Source organism: Calliphora vicina, chromosome 3, assembly GCF_958450345.1.
Source record: "Calliphora vicina chromosome 3, idCalVici1.1, whole genome shotgun sequence".
Taxonomy (NCBI): domain Eukaryota; kingdom Metazoa; phylum Arthropoda; class Insecta; order Diptera; family Calliphoridae; genus Calliphora; species Calliphora vicina.
The window spans coordinates 14,570,096-14,584,940 of NC_088782.1; the positions used below are offsets into that span (position 1 = coordinate 14,570,096).

General features: G+C 27.6%; 1 protein-coding gene across 2 annotated transcripts in view; it reads left to right on the forward strand.

Annotated features, from left to right (window-relative positions):
* Positions 1 to 1,814: 1,814 nt before the first annotated feature.
* The window catches only part of Msr-110, a 49,546-nt gene continuing 36,515 nt past the window's right edge, over positions 1,815 to 14,845 (forward strand). Inside the window, exon 1 of one of the 2 annotated variants that reach the window (XM_065505479.1) lies at positions 1,815 to 2,299. In XM_065505479.1, coding sequence (XP_065361551.1) covers positions 2,204 to 2,299 — 96 coding nt within the window. In that variant the 5' untranslated portion in view covers positions 1,815 to 2,203. The remainder of the gene's footprint in view (positions 2,300 to 14,845) is intronic. The other variant, XM_065505480.1, reaches the window with a different exon arrangement.

A 14,845-nucleotide genomic window follows, 5' to 3' on the forward strand; every position in this document is an offset into this window, starting at 1 on the left:
GCAAATTTCTTGATTGAATCAGAAATTTAATTCTTTCTGTGTAAAAACGCTGAAATTTACTGTATTTTAATAGAATACCCATATGGTAACCATTAAAAAATAGTTACCATATCGAGGGCCAATATTCAAAATCCTCTATCTTGAAAAACACAACTTTTTAGGAGAGCAAAACAACTGTTTTTTTCGCGTATTACTTGAGTTATTAAAATTTGGTATTCTACAATATTTTTTAGACGCACCTACTGAATCTCACATATAATTGGTTTTTAAAATTTTGCATTATTGTGGACTTTATGATAGATAGAGGGTTTTGCTTTTCAAAAATATTTAATGGTTATGTATGAAATGATCAGATAAAGGGTTTTGCACTTTAATACAAATTAATTATTTTTATTTCATTCATGTCATCTATCAGTTTTTAACGTGATTTACTTAAGACAACTTGATTTATTTAAGATAGCGTCTAATAATACAATATTATACCAAAAATTATGGAACAAAATGTTTTTATTTTGCTTTTGTAAAAAAAAGATAGAGGGTTTTGCATTCAGAAAAAATATTTGTGTAAGATAGAGAAATAACAAAAATGCAAATAAAACAGCAAAAAAAGAAACATGTTTGTTATAAAATTCATACCATATATGAGGGCTGTTTTACTGAACATTTTACCATCAAAAAGTAATTTTCGTGAAAATCAAAGATAGAGGGTTTTGAATATAGGCCTTTGCTATACATTATTTTGTAATGAGTGGTCGTTACCCAGCACATTATTTTATTTATTGTAGTAGGGTAGGTACCTATTTTTATACAGGTTGGTAATGAACTTTTGCATTTAACGAGACATTAAAACCACTACATATTAACTTGAGATAAATTATCTCGTATATGGAGAAGTGAGAGAGCTAGACTTTAAAACACAAAAAACAATCGATCTTGCCGGTTCGATTCCCACACAAGGATAATTTTTCTGTTTTTTTTTAAGCTACATATTTTTGGGGTGAATACATTTTTAAGCGAGACGCAAGAATTTTGTCAAATCGCGAACAAAAATAACTAGTGTTCCAGTGAAATAATAAGTAGTTATTGGAGCTAATATTACTTGCTGGCTTACTAGGTAAGTAGAGTTTTTTTATGGGAACCTAATAATTTTGAATTTATCTTAGAAATATACATTAATATTCATGGCCATGTTTTTGAAAACTGAAATTACGAAATGTAGATTTCAAACAAAGTTTCCATTGTTATTGTTACTCGCTGTATATTTCCAATCTCAGTTTTCGATATATATTTCTGTCTTTTATGAACTTCCAACAAAAATCGCTAAATCGACCATACTGTTAGCTACTAGTTTTTTTTAATTTTTCCTCGGATTCATTCAAATGATCATATTTAAACCTCATTATTATGAATTGTTTTGTTTTGTGTTGTTTTTTTTTATCTTCAATATTTTTTTTGTTTGTATGTTTGTTTTTATATATTTTTTTAACCATTTTGCTTTGTTAACAATTTTCGTTTGTTTTTTTCACATTCATTTAAGTCTGATGATGGACTTTGTATGTATAAAGCAGGGGGTTTGAATGTGTTTTTTTTCAATTTTTAATTCGCTTTTTTTATTTATTTGTTTGTGTTGCCTACATTACGTTGAGGTGTTTTCGTAATGGTAGTGGTTTAAAGTTATTTTTTTATTTTTTTTTTTAATTTTTTATATTTCAGCTTGATTATTTCAACTAAACAAATCTGTAGAAAAATCTGAAACTCAATGCTGAACTAACTGCAGACGTCGAGTGGCAGTCGTTGTATTAAGACGTGTTTTACGGATCTGAAAACCAACAAATAAATTTATTTAACAAAAAAAAAATTCAAATAAAAACTAGTTTTAAATTTCTTATTAAATAGAAAATAAAAAACAAATAAACAAGAAATAAAAGAAAATTCCTTTTACTTTTATTTACAAAGAAAAGTTGTGTTAAACAACTTGTTTGTAATTATTAAAAATAAAAATAAATAAAACATAAATAAGAAAATTACAAATTTGATAACAAACTGTGATAGTTTTTTAACAAAAAGTACAGAGAAAGAAAAACAACAGAACATTTTGTTTTTAACATTTAAAAACAATTTGATTTTATTTTGTGAAAATCAAGTGATCAAGTGGTTTTGTTTTCAATTTGGGATCGTTTGAGTGACTGTGTGTGTTTTATAGATGACCGAAAAGGATACTGCTTCAATGACTACCGTGCAAATGAAGGCCGATTATGCCGCTAGTGAGGTGTATAGCACCGCTAGTGAGCCACCACCGGTAAGGATGACTTTTTTTTATTTATATATTTATAGTACATATCTATACTTCATTCATTTTTTAGGGATTTAATTTTTTTTTTAAAAAAGAATTAAATGTTTTTTTAATCCTTTAAATTTTTTTATAATTCAACAAAAATTTTTTTTTTTCATTAGATCTGCTTAAGAATTTGTTTTAAATCCCTTGAAATATGAATTTTTCTTTCATTCATTTTTAAGAACTAAATATTTTTTTAGCTCGTTAAACATTTTTATAATTCTCAAAATTTTTATTTTTTTTTACATTAGACCTGTTTTAAATTCCCTGAAATACTTATTTTTCTTTAAATATTTAAAATGTTATTTAAAAGTTTAGTAAACCATTTATATTCAATATTATTTGAGCTGAGTTATTTAAATTTGAAGAATTAGCTTCCTTTATTAAAGAATTATTTAGAGGTTTATACATTTATATAACTCCGATTTTTTTGGACGTTTTTAAACACAAACAAAAAATAATTTTTTTTAAATTTTTAATATTTAAAAAAAGACAATTTATTTGTTTTTTATTTAGCAGTATTTCCGTAAAAAATAAATTTTTAGTTTAAGGACATATTTTTACCTCTTTGGTTTAAAATGAGATCGAAAGTAATCAACATGTTGAAAATTTAGTTATAAAAATTATGCAGAGATTCTCATGTAGCAATTCTTGTTATGTTGTAGCCCATAGAGTGTGAAATATTTCTAGTTTTTCACGATCACTTTGTTTTAATTAAATAAGTTGCAACTTCAAAACATCATTAATATTTTCTTTTGAAACTAATTTTAAAATTGTTTATTTTGTTTAAAAGATATAAGTTTCACCTTTTAAATAGAAAAAGATTTCTAAAAATCAGTTAGAAAATGGCTGAGTTACGACAGTTTAAAGCCAGGATGCTCCCCCAACTAAAAGAAAATACTGTCGGTTATGTTTTTTTTAAACACCTGTTTTGGAAATCTACTTTAATATGATTTTTCACTAAAATAAGAAAACAATATTTTACTGCTTTATGATCAACTTGATCGTCAAGGAAATAAAATTTTGTTGAAAAATTGTAGTTTTTTGAAAGTTAAACGATCATAACTCAAGTGTTTTCCAAACGATTTCCTATTTGAAAGGTAAATCATATAAGATTTTAATAAAATAAACAATTTTAAAATCAATTTAAAAACAACATACTTACCCCTATTTTCTCAATATCTGGTTATCGTTTTTCGTAACGATAAACCTCCAAATAACATTTTTTTTGTATGAGAACTGCCAGTTTATCGTCACGATAAAAAATAACCAGAGATTGAGAAAATTGGGGGTTATACTTTCGAAGATGTGATCGAGTACATAAAAAAGTACCAAACGAAGTGATCGAGAAAAACTGTATTTCCGAACTCGATGATATTCTATACAACAGAATTGCTATAAGAGTATCCCTACATATCTTTGGTGTTATTAAGACTTCGAAAAACCATAAATATTCATCAGGATTTTTGAAATTTTAGGAATTGTAATAGAAAACCAAATTATGTATTGTTTAACACAGAGAACATATTAACATTTAACAGAATATTATTCTATCTTTAAATTTAAATAAAACAAAATGTGTATGACACTATGTCGAAACTTGACACATTTTTGTTATGATAAACGTCAAAATTGTTGTCAGGATATAAAAATGTCCGTTATAGTCGCCATTTATTTGTATTATTGCTTTGTTATTACAAAATTGTTACCCCCATTTTCTCAATATCTGATTATCGTTTTTCGTAACAATAAACCTCCAATTAACATTTTTTTCATAATATACATAATTTAAATAATCAGAGATTGAGAAAATGGGGGTTAGTGTTTTTACTCCGACAACTTTGTCTTGTAAACAAAAGTCATTTATTGTTATGACATATATTTGTCAAGTATAGACAGGGGTGAGATATCGTCGACATTTTTTATTCGTTTGAAAGACCTATCGATGCCATTATGTATTGAACATAACATCGTGCATATGTCCATGACACTAGCGCATTCTAAATTTGATGGATGGCATGGATTATGTTGAATTTTTGAGGGCCGCTGTGGTTTGTGGCTTAATTGCTTAGACCAGCGAGAAAATGTCTAAGCGGTGCCACGTGAGATGATACTGCCCCCAAATCGCTCGTGCAGAATGTCTAATGTGGCATGAGCTGTGTGGAACGTCCAAAAGATGTGGGTAATCTTCGACCTGAAGCGTTTACCATAAACGGTAATGACCTGATCAACGTCGTTCTCGAATAATTATGGACTACATGTCAAAATTGTAATATATAGGGAATTATAGGATGTCCGTTGTTTTTAGGGACTTTTATTTTGCGAATAATTTAGACAATTGCGAAACTAAATGAAATAGTTCTCGAATGTATTCCTCCATTTTAATCAAAACATGTTTGTGGAATAAATCAGTTTTGGGTAAATATGACATTTACATATTTCGCATACAAATTTATTCAAAGTATTGGCCATTCCCATCTTTCTGGCAACATATGGATTCCGAGACAAAAGAAGTGCACATTTTTCGAGGTTAAGAACGATTCAAGTCAATATCGGATAATCTGTTCCAAAGTGAAGCGTATCCGATCTGCATTGATCGAAACAAATACACCGAGAAAACAGATTCATAGTAGCAACCGAATTTCATGCCAATCGAATGATTCTGCCTTAGTGAGCGAATTTTTCAGTTGTTACAACTAAATTTTAGAAGCGATAACATAAGTTTGGTTGCTTCATTCGAAATTCTTCTTTATCAACTGATTTTCTGATTCGGTTGCTACTACGAATCTGTTTTCTCTGTATAGTAGTCGGATGGGACACGGACTTCATTCTAAATACTTTTTAACAGATATTGCAATATGTGGCCGAGAGTTGTCATGATGGAATATTACGGCCGCATATTCTGGTAATTTTTCGGGCATTAGTCGCTTCAACCGAATCAGTTGCGTTCGTTACAGGTTTGCTGTGATGGTCTGGTCAGATTTCAGCAGCTTATAATAGATAGATCCTTTTGCTCCCACAAAATATAGAGAATTACCTTAGCGCCATGGATATTTGACTTTGGTGTCGATTCGGCTGGTTGTCTTAGCTTCACATACGATCTCTTACGCTTGGGGTTATCGCAATGGATCCATTTTTCATCGCAAGTATTGATTTTCTTTTATAGCGTTCAAGCATCATTTCGGACAAGCAAAATCGTCTTTCAAGGTCTCTCGGCTTCATTTCGTATGGTACCCATCTCCAGGTTTTTGGATAAATCCTTCTGCTCGAAAACGTTTCGAAATTGCTGCTTGAGTAGCTAAAAATGATTTTGCAAGCTCTTGTTTAGTTTTACAATAATCTTCATGGAGTAATGCCTCCAATTCTTGTGCTTCAATCTTTTTTGGCTCGTCTGGGTGATCTTTGTCTTTCGTATCAAAATCACCACTTCTGAACCGCATAAACCATCTCACTCACATTGAAAACGATGGAACACATTCACCATAACCTTTGGTGGCAATCGGCACTTTTTTCAAATTAAAGAAGTAAAGCAAAACTTCCCGCATATAATGCTTTGTTGATACAAAATTCGACATTTTCGAAGCAAAAACAAGTAAGAAAGTATGGTCGCTCAAGACCGACCATATAATACCCTACATTAAGTAAAAGAGCAAAAACATTTTTCTTTTAAAATTTCAATTATTTATATTTTTGAGTGATTTTCGGAAGTCGGCCTTATTTGGGGGCTATGACCAAATATGGCCCGATCACCATGAAATTAGGTCTTGTGATTTTTGTCTATATTAAAGTTTACTATGTTGAATTTTGTGTGTATACCAACATTTTTAAGCGATTTATCCACGTTAAAGTGATTTTCGGAAGCGGGTATATATGAGAGCTACGACTACTTATGGACCGATCGTAACAAAATTTGGTGGCATGAATTTTGTGTATATAAAACTTATTTGGAGCGGAATTTGTGGAGATACATATATAAATTAACATTTATTACCGATAAAGTCCAATTTCGGGAGGACATTTGTATGGGGGCTAGGTGAAATAATGGACCGATTTCAGCCAGTTTCAATACGCTTGGTCCTTGAGCCGAAAAAATAATATGTAGCAAATTTCATCGAAATATCTTCAAAATTGCGACCTGTACTCTGCGCACAAGGTTTACATGGATAACCAGCCAGCCAGCCGACCAGACGGACGGACGGACATGGTTTAATCGACTCAGAAAGTGATTCTAAGTCGATCGGTATACTTCCCCACTATGGTGGTGTAGGGTATACAAAACTTTGTTGTTTACACTATAATGTTCACTAACTAAGTGAGAATAAATGACAGATATTTACCTTTTAAAATGACATATGTATCTCTTGTAAATCCCTCATTTAATTTCAAATGGTGGATCAGATAATAATATAAGTATGAAGGTGATCAGTAATAATGAGTATTATTAAGAGTAAAATTCCCAAAATTCCAATACTCCAAAAATATAGAGTGGTATTTAATTCAGAAAAATGTGTACTTCTAAAACAATGTATTGCCCTTATTTTATAAAACCCTTCACCATATTTCAAACCATTTTTCACAACGTTTTTTTTTTTTCTAATATTTTGAAACACAAACAACAGATGGCGCTTTAAAGTACACAATTTAAATGTTGTTTTACCTTATAAAGTTCACTTGCTCTAGATTCAATGCAATTGACAAATATGTCATTTCAACAAAAAAAGTTTTGAAATTGAATTTCTGACAAAATTCTCTTATTAGCCTAAAATATTTTGGCTAATTAAATTTAAATCAAAAATAAAATAATTTAAACTTAATTCATTTATATTAAATGTCCTCAAAAAGTTTAAAAAGCTGCTAAATAAAACAACACTTACCTAGTTGATACGAGTACAACTCTAATTACCTTTAAAACAAAACACTAGTTTAGTTGAAAACCTTGAATCTGGGTTAGTGATGTGTGAGTTCGTTCAGTTTTTTTTTCACATTATTACAAACTATAACTGCTAGAGTAACTGCAAAACAAATTACAAAATAAAAAAGGTAACTACATCTTACTTAGTAGTTTGCGGCATAAATTCTCAACAATCTCATTGTACATAGTATTTATTTTTAAATACTAGATTTTTCTTACAGCTTTTCTCAAAGTCTTTGTTGTGGCTTTTAGTTCTCTTCTTAGTTCGTCAATCTCTAAAGCTGCGTGCTAGTTTCGATTTCGAAAAAAAAGAATTGAAATAAAAAATGCCATGGCCATTTTATGGTAGGAAATTAAAGATTTATTTTAGTTTTTTCTCGTCACATCAGAGCTAAAGAACAAAATTTCAATTCAATGTAGTCACGTTCGTTCGTTCGTTAGTCTCACTTTTTGTTTTGCAAGCTTTATCAAAGAGTTTGTGCAAGATTTGGTAGCTATGCTGTGATATTGAAGTTGCAATAGAATTTGAAATATTCATTTAGTCACAACACGAAATTGTAGGCCAGCGCAAATGTTGCAAAAGTTTTGTAAGTAAGTAGTAGGTGAAACCATAAAATCAAAAGTCAAATGTTTGATCAAAAATATTCAGCAAAAGTTTATTTGATTACTCAATACATTTTTAAACTATTTTGTAATGGATTTGAATTAAATAAAACTTGAATAATTCAATAAGCCATTAATTCTATAAAAACTGAATTCTCAAAGGAATGAATTCAATCAATTTGAAGCACAAAGGAATTAAGCCTATGAATTAGATCGTAATGAATTCTTTAATGAAATGGTTAAGAGGAAAAGTTTAATTTGATTTAGAAAATTGAGTTAAGAATTAATTAATTCATTCCAACATTTGTTTAAACATACATACATACTTTTATTTTATTTAAATTGTGTATTTATTTGTACTTTTCCTAGACATCAACAATTTCAAAGACCTCTGTATTTATTGCAAAAAAAATGTACTTTAAAATAATATTAAAACATGGATTGCATGTTAAAAAGCCGGATTTAAACATCATTGTTAGTTATACTTATTAAATTAATGCATGGTTTTTAAATAACAAACACGAGGGCAGCATGATAAATAAATTGGCCTTAGGGAGTTAAAAGAGATATTAATATTAAATACAATACATTGTTTTGAGTTAGGTAAACTGAATTTAGCAGCCACATTTAAAACCGTATTAAAATCAGCTCAACAGAAACATAATTTAAATTAAAATGTAAAGAAACTCCCTTAAAATATTGTAGATTTTTTAAATGGAAACAATTTTCAGCTGAAAATCTTCTTCCTGGTTGTTTAACTGAGATCAAACTGCAGGAAATTTTTATCGATTTTAAACTCAGTAGTGATTAATCTCGTGACTTATGCAATTAAATTGAATACAGTTTTATGTTCCGTATCAGGTAAGTTCCTTAACCTGTTATGGATATGCTGAGAAGTATTAATTTGACCCCTTTTCGGAAGCCTTCATATAAAATCTTAGAATTGAATGGTTTATTTCAAAAACCAATCAAGCAACAAATTATTGAGTTTGAGTAAATCAACTTAGCAATCTAAAAATTACTTTTACAAAATTGGGCATTAAGTAATCGCTCAATAACTCAATTTTGTATGTTTTGTTGCTTGACTGGTTTTTGAAATAAACGATTCAATTAGAACCGATCCCTATACCCGAACAACTTCTGTGACAGTTTCCTAAGACTTTCAGACAAAAATAGCATATGAAACTCAAAATCCTGTATGATGAGAGCATTATCCAGAGTACTTTCATTGGTCTCCTAAGTTTGTCTTTATTGAGCTATAATAACATTATAATAAGTCCCGGTCCACACTGTGAAACATTTGCTGCAAAACATTTGAGTTTGTTGATGAAAGGGGAAAGAGGAATGAACAAGGGAACTTTGTTTCATGTACATGAATTTTTTGTTGAGTATGTCATCCACATTTATTCGTTCATATTCGTACTGTACAGAAATGTTAAAAACTGAAAAGCAAAAACTTCACTGTGTGGACACGAATACAGTTTCAAAAGAGAATTTAAAAATGTTTTGCAGCAAATGTTTCACAGTGTGGACCGGGACTAACGAGCAAATCAACCCACGAAAACATATCCCTAACACCCATTAACACGAAGTCTGGTTATGTGTTAACTAAGAGTTATACTGACAGTTTTCATACAAAAATAATTTTAACCGACATTATAACTATTAGTTAACGCATAACCAGGCTTCGTGTTAATGGGGGTTAGAGTACCAAATAACCATGAAAATACAACTAAAAGTTGTAAAGAATTAGTTATTAATTAAATTTTCAAAATCAAATTAAATTTTAGCTAAGTACCATTCCATTAAAGAATTCATTGAAACTTATTATGAAATCTATAGAATTGAATTAACAAAAATAGAACTATTTTAAAGCTTAATGAATTTTATTACAAATTAATTCAATAATGACAGAATTATAATCAAATAAAACTCTTGAATGAATTGCTGACATTTTTTTAAAAGGTTCGAAAGAATTAATTCTTAATTAAATTTCCAAAATCAAATTAAATTTGATATCTTAAACATTACATCAAAGAATTCATTATGAATTAATTCCTTAAAACTTTAATGGTATTGAATTCATTCGTTTGAGAATACCTTCTTTATAGAATTAAGTCCTTATTAATTGAATGAAGAACAAATAATTTCATCCAATTTGGATTATATAAGGCATGAATTGCTGACATTTTTTAATTTTGAATTAACCCAATAACCACAAAAGCCCCCAAAATACCAGCACTTGAACATTTTGTTGGAATTCGACTTGAATGTAAATATAATTATGTTTTAGACTTGAAAAATATTTCATTAAATCCCAATAAGCACAAAAGGCCCAAAAATTCAAGTTCTTGAACATTTTGTTGGAATTTGACTTGAATGCAAATGTAATTATGTTTTAAATTTGAAAAATTAAATATTTTTCAAACAAAAAGCATATGGCTTGAATTTATGTTTCCTTTTTACTGGAGAATGCTATTGAAATAAAGTGCAATACAACTGTAATTCAATTGCTTGACTATAATTCAAGGCTTGAATTACACTTGCTTTCAACTTGAATTCCAGTAAAAATGCTTAACGGCAATATTTTGGAGAATAAATTAATTTGAAGCTTTGAAGAGAAATAAATTTCTAGACGTCTTATTAAATTAGAAATACATTATTATTCTTGTATTTAAAGAAAACCTGTTATTATTTGTAGAAAAACTCCAAAGAATTCGTATATTTCAAATAAAAAATACGTGTTAATATTCTTGTTAAAACAATAGTAGTGGAAATGGCTCAAAATAACTCAATAACATAACAATAACCACCAAAGCCCAAAAAATTCAAGCACTTGAAGATTTTGTTGGAATTTGACTTGAATGCAAATGTAATTATGTTTTAAACTTGAAAAATATTTGAAAAATTAAATATTTTTCAAACAAAAAACATATGGCTGAAATTTATGTTTCCTTTGAAATAAAGTGTAATACAACTGTAATTCAATTGCTTGACTATAATTCAAGGCTTGAATTACACTTGCTTACAACTTGAGTTCCCGTAAAAATGCTTATTGGGAATGTAAACATTTACTAAATTAATTTTGTACAATTATTTGACATATTCTTATTTATAATTTAAATAATAAAAAAAATCCAATCATTTAAGGTTCCGTTTTAAGCAAAAAACCCCCATAACCGATAGCAGAAAGTTAAAATGCATAATAATGCAAACAGAACTTTATTTAAAAATAAAAAATTTTCTCAACAATCATGCAAAAATTAAATAAAATGACAACAGCCACCACCATAAACGTGACATTTTCTTTAATTGAATAACAACTGCTAAATAATAAAAAACAAATAAAAAAAACAAAGTTAAAATGCAATGAAAATAAATTGCAAAACCTCTTTGGTTATGAAAAAAATACAAACAAATTTAATTTTCAAAAAATAAACGTAGCCAAAACAGCTTTAAACCTGAAAAGAATTTCAATGCAATTTAATGAGAATTTATCATTAAACCAAAAATGAACGTGCATAAAACTTCAAAATCTGTTTTTAAATTTAAAAGAAGAAAAAAATATATAAATTCTGTATGATCATCTTTCTAATGATCATGTTTTTTTTGAGAGCCGCGATTGTCACTTAAGTTATGGAGAAGGGGATGTATAATACGTTTCGTATTTCTTTAAGTGACGATAATAATCACCTGTTTGGCAAAAATTTATTTAGTTGTTAAACATTTTAGCTTGAGATTGTACACTTGTACTCGTATATTGTAATTTATAAAATTGCATATGAAAAACAAACACACTTTACTTACATACATACATATGTTTATAAATATTTATCTATATCTCAAGAAAAAAAAATAAGTTTATATGCATTAATAAAGCTTTAAAAAAAGATTTTTTTATTATCATCATTTATCAAAAGTAATGGTGTTGCATTTAAATTAACAAAAAAAAAACATGTACACATTTTTGCAAAATTTACATTTACATCGGATGGTTAATTTAACGAAATGACGCATTTGCGTTAAGTTAAGCAATGCTGCCATAAAACCAAACGTCAAAAAAAATAAAAAGAAAAAGGTTTAAGATTTTGCAAGCTTAAATTACCATAAAGTGGAATTGTATTAATAAAAATTTATTTGAATACTTTTAATTTCAAGAGGTAATTATAAAGCTGCCGTTAGAAAAGTGTTTAAATGTGTTGGAAATTTATGGACCAATCCTCTTCAAAGCCCCAAAAATTCAAGCACTTTTTGTTGGAATTTGACTTGAATGCAAATCCTCTTCAAAGCCCCAAAAATTCAAGCACTTTTTGTTGGAATTTGACTTGACTTGAATGCAAATGTAATTATGTTTTTAACTTGAAAAATTAAATATTTTTCAAACAAAAAACATATGACTTGAATTTATGTTTCCCTTTTACTGGAGAATGCTCTTGAAATAAAGTGTAATACGACTGTAATTCAATTTCGAGACTATAATTCAAGGCTTGAATTACACTTGATTTCAAGCACTTGAACATTTTGTTGGAATATGACTTGAATTGAAATGTAATTATGTTTTAGATTTGTAAAATATTTGAAAAAATTAAATATTTTTAAAACAAAAAACCTGTGGCTTGAATTTATGTTTCCTTTTTACTGGAGAATGCTATTGAAATAAAGGCTTGAATTACACTTGATTTCAACTTGAATTCCAGTCAAAATACTTATTGGGTTTTATTTGAGTAGAACTCATTCATTCAACTTTTGAATGGTTCAATGTTTGTTAGTACTAATTCAAAGAAGATTTATTCATTGATGAATTAATTCATAATAAAATTCATTCAGCCTTTGAATGGAGATTTTTATTAATTCAAATCTAATCCAAATTGAATGAAAATATTTACACTTCGTTCAATTAATAAGAAATTAGTTCTATAAAGAAAGAATTTTCAATGAAATAAATTCAATACATTTGAAGTACTAACGAATTAAGCCTATGAATTAATTCGTAATAAATTCTTTAATGGATTTTGAAAACTGAATTAAGAATTTATTCTTTAATAAATGTTAGCAATTCATTCCATAAATACATTCCGAAAGAAACAAATTCTTTCCATAAATTAGCATAAACCCTAAATTTTATCGCAAAAATAAAATTCTCGAGTCTCTGATCTGTCAAAAAAAACTTTCTAGAAAATGTCTCTTTAGAATCATTTTAATTAATTCAATTTAAGCTTAATTCACTCCAACCTTAATTCGGAATGAAAAGATATCAGCATTTTATTTCATAAAATTCTTTATCTTAATTCAAAGGCTTTTATTTCATAATAAACTTCATTAAATTTTAAATAATTCAAATCTATTGAATTATTTAATTCAAATTTTAAATAATTTAAATCTAAACCAAATTGTAATAGATTTGAATTGAAGAAAAATTCTATCCTTCAGAAAATGTTATCACACATTTTGATTTAATTCAATAACGAATTAATTCTCAAAGGAATGAATTCAATACATTTCAAGTAAAAAGGAATTGAGTCTATGAATTTATTCTTAATGAATTCATTAATAGAATAGTTGAGATATTCAGTTTTATTTAATTTTTAAAATTCAATTAAGAATTAATTCTTTCAAACCTTTTATAATCCAAAAGTGATTGAAAATATTTTTACTTTCATTCAATTAGTTTGGGTTTTGCTTTTAATCATTAAAAATTAATTGAAACGCAGTGTCTACAGGATATTTGTATTAGATTTGAATTGAAGAGAAATTTAATCATTAAATAAATTTAATATATTTGTAATATATTTGACTTAAAGAAAACTTTAATGATTCAAAAAGAAATAAGTTTTATAAAGAATGAATTCGCAAAGGAATAATTCAATACGTTTGAATTAACGGAATTAAGCCTATGAATTAATGTATATTGAATTCTTTAACGGAATGGTTAAGAGATAAAATGTTTCATTCAAATCTTTAGTTTAAACCCATTAACACGAAGTCTGGTTATGCCTTAACTAATAGTTATACAGTCGGTTAAAATTATTTTTGTATGAAAACTGTCAGTTTAACTATTAGTTAAAACATAACCAGACTTCGTGTTACTCGGGGTAACTAAAAAAAAATATACAAACTTAAACCTTTAAAAACTTTCAATTTCCAGTAACTAATGTCAACTTAAAGCCAATTACCTTTAACTCCTCTCTAATTAATGCTAATCTCCTTCTTTTATATTAGACAATAAACAACTTTATGTAAAAATTTACGACATTTATTACACCAACGTTGTATCATGTGATCTCCTTAAGTCTGACTTAAATCTCTCTAAAAGCCCTAAATGTTAAAACATCATAAAACATGTTAAATGTTAATTGCAATTATAATAATAATTAATAATTAACTTAATACACAGCAACAATAAACAAACGTAACTAGTTACAGTTGCCTTATTTAATTATAGTCTTAAATAGACAAAAGTAAATGTAAATTTTTAAATTAAATATTTAAACATAAAAACCATTGATTTCCTTAAAATCAGAGAGTGGAAAAATATAATATAAAACTAACTCACGATATTTTATCTTATCGACAGTTACACTGCAAAAACCAGTTCAAATAATTTATAAAAAATGTAATAAACAAGTTACTTTTTATGAGTATTAACAATATAATAAAAAGTAAATAAATTAACATCAAGAGTCATGCACTTGTTGTATAAAATATCAACACAATTTAAATTATTTTTTTGTAGAAATAAATTATAAATTGCGAGTTTTATACATGAGGCAGGGGGTTAAAGGCAGGGAAATATTAAATAAAGAAACAAATCCTAGTTATATATTAAAAAAAAATTTAAAATTTATAAATTATAATAGTTAATGCACAAATGCAGCATTGCTGCTTTATAATGAAAGTTTAACGTTGAAAAAAATGCATATTTGGCATCATTGCTTTATGTCAAACTTGTCAATTTGATGTTGTTAGTGATGCCACACAAATTACAGATCACTTAC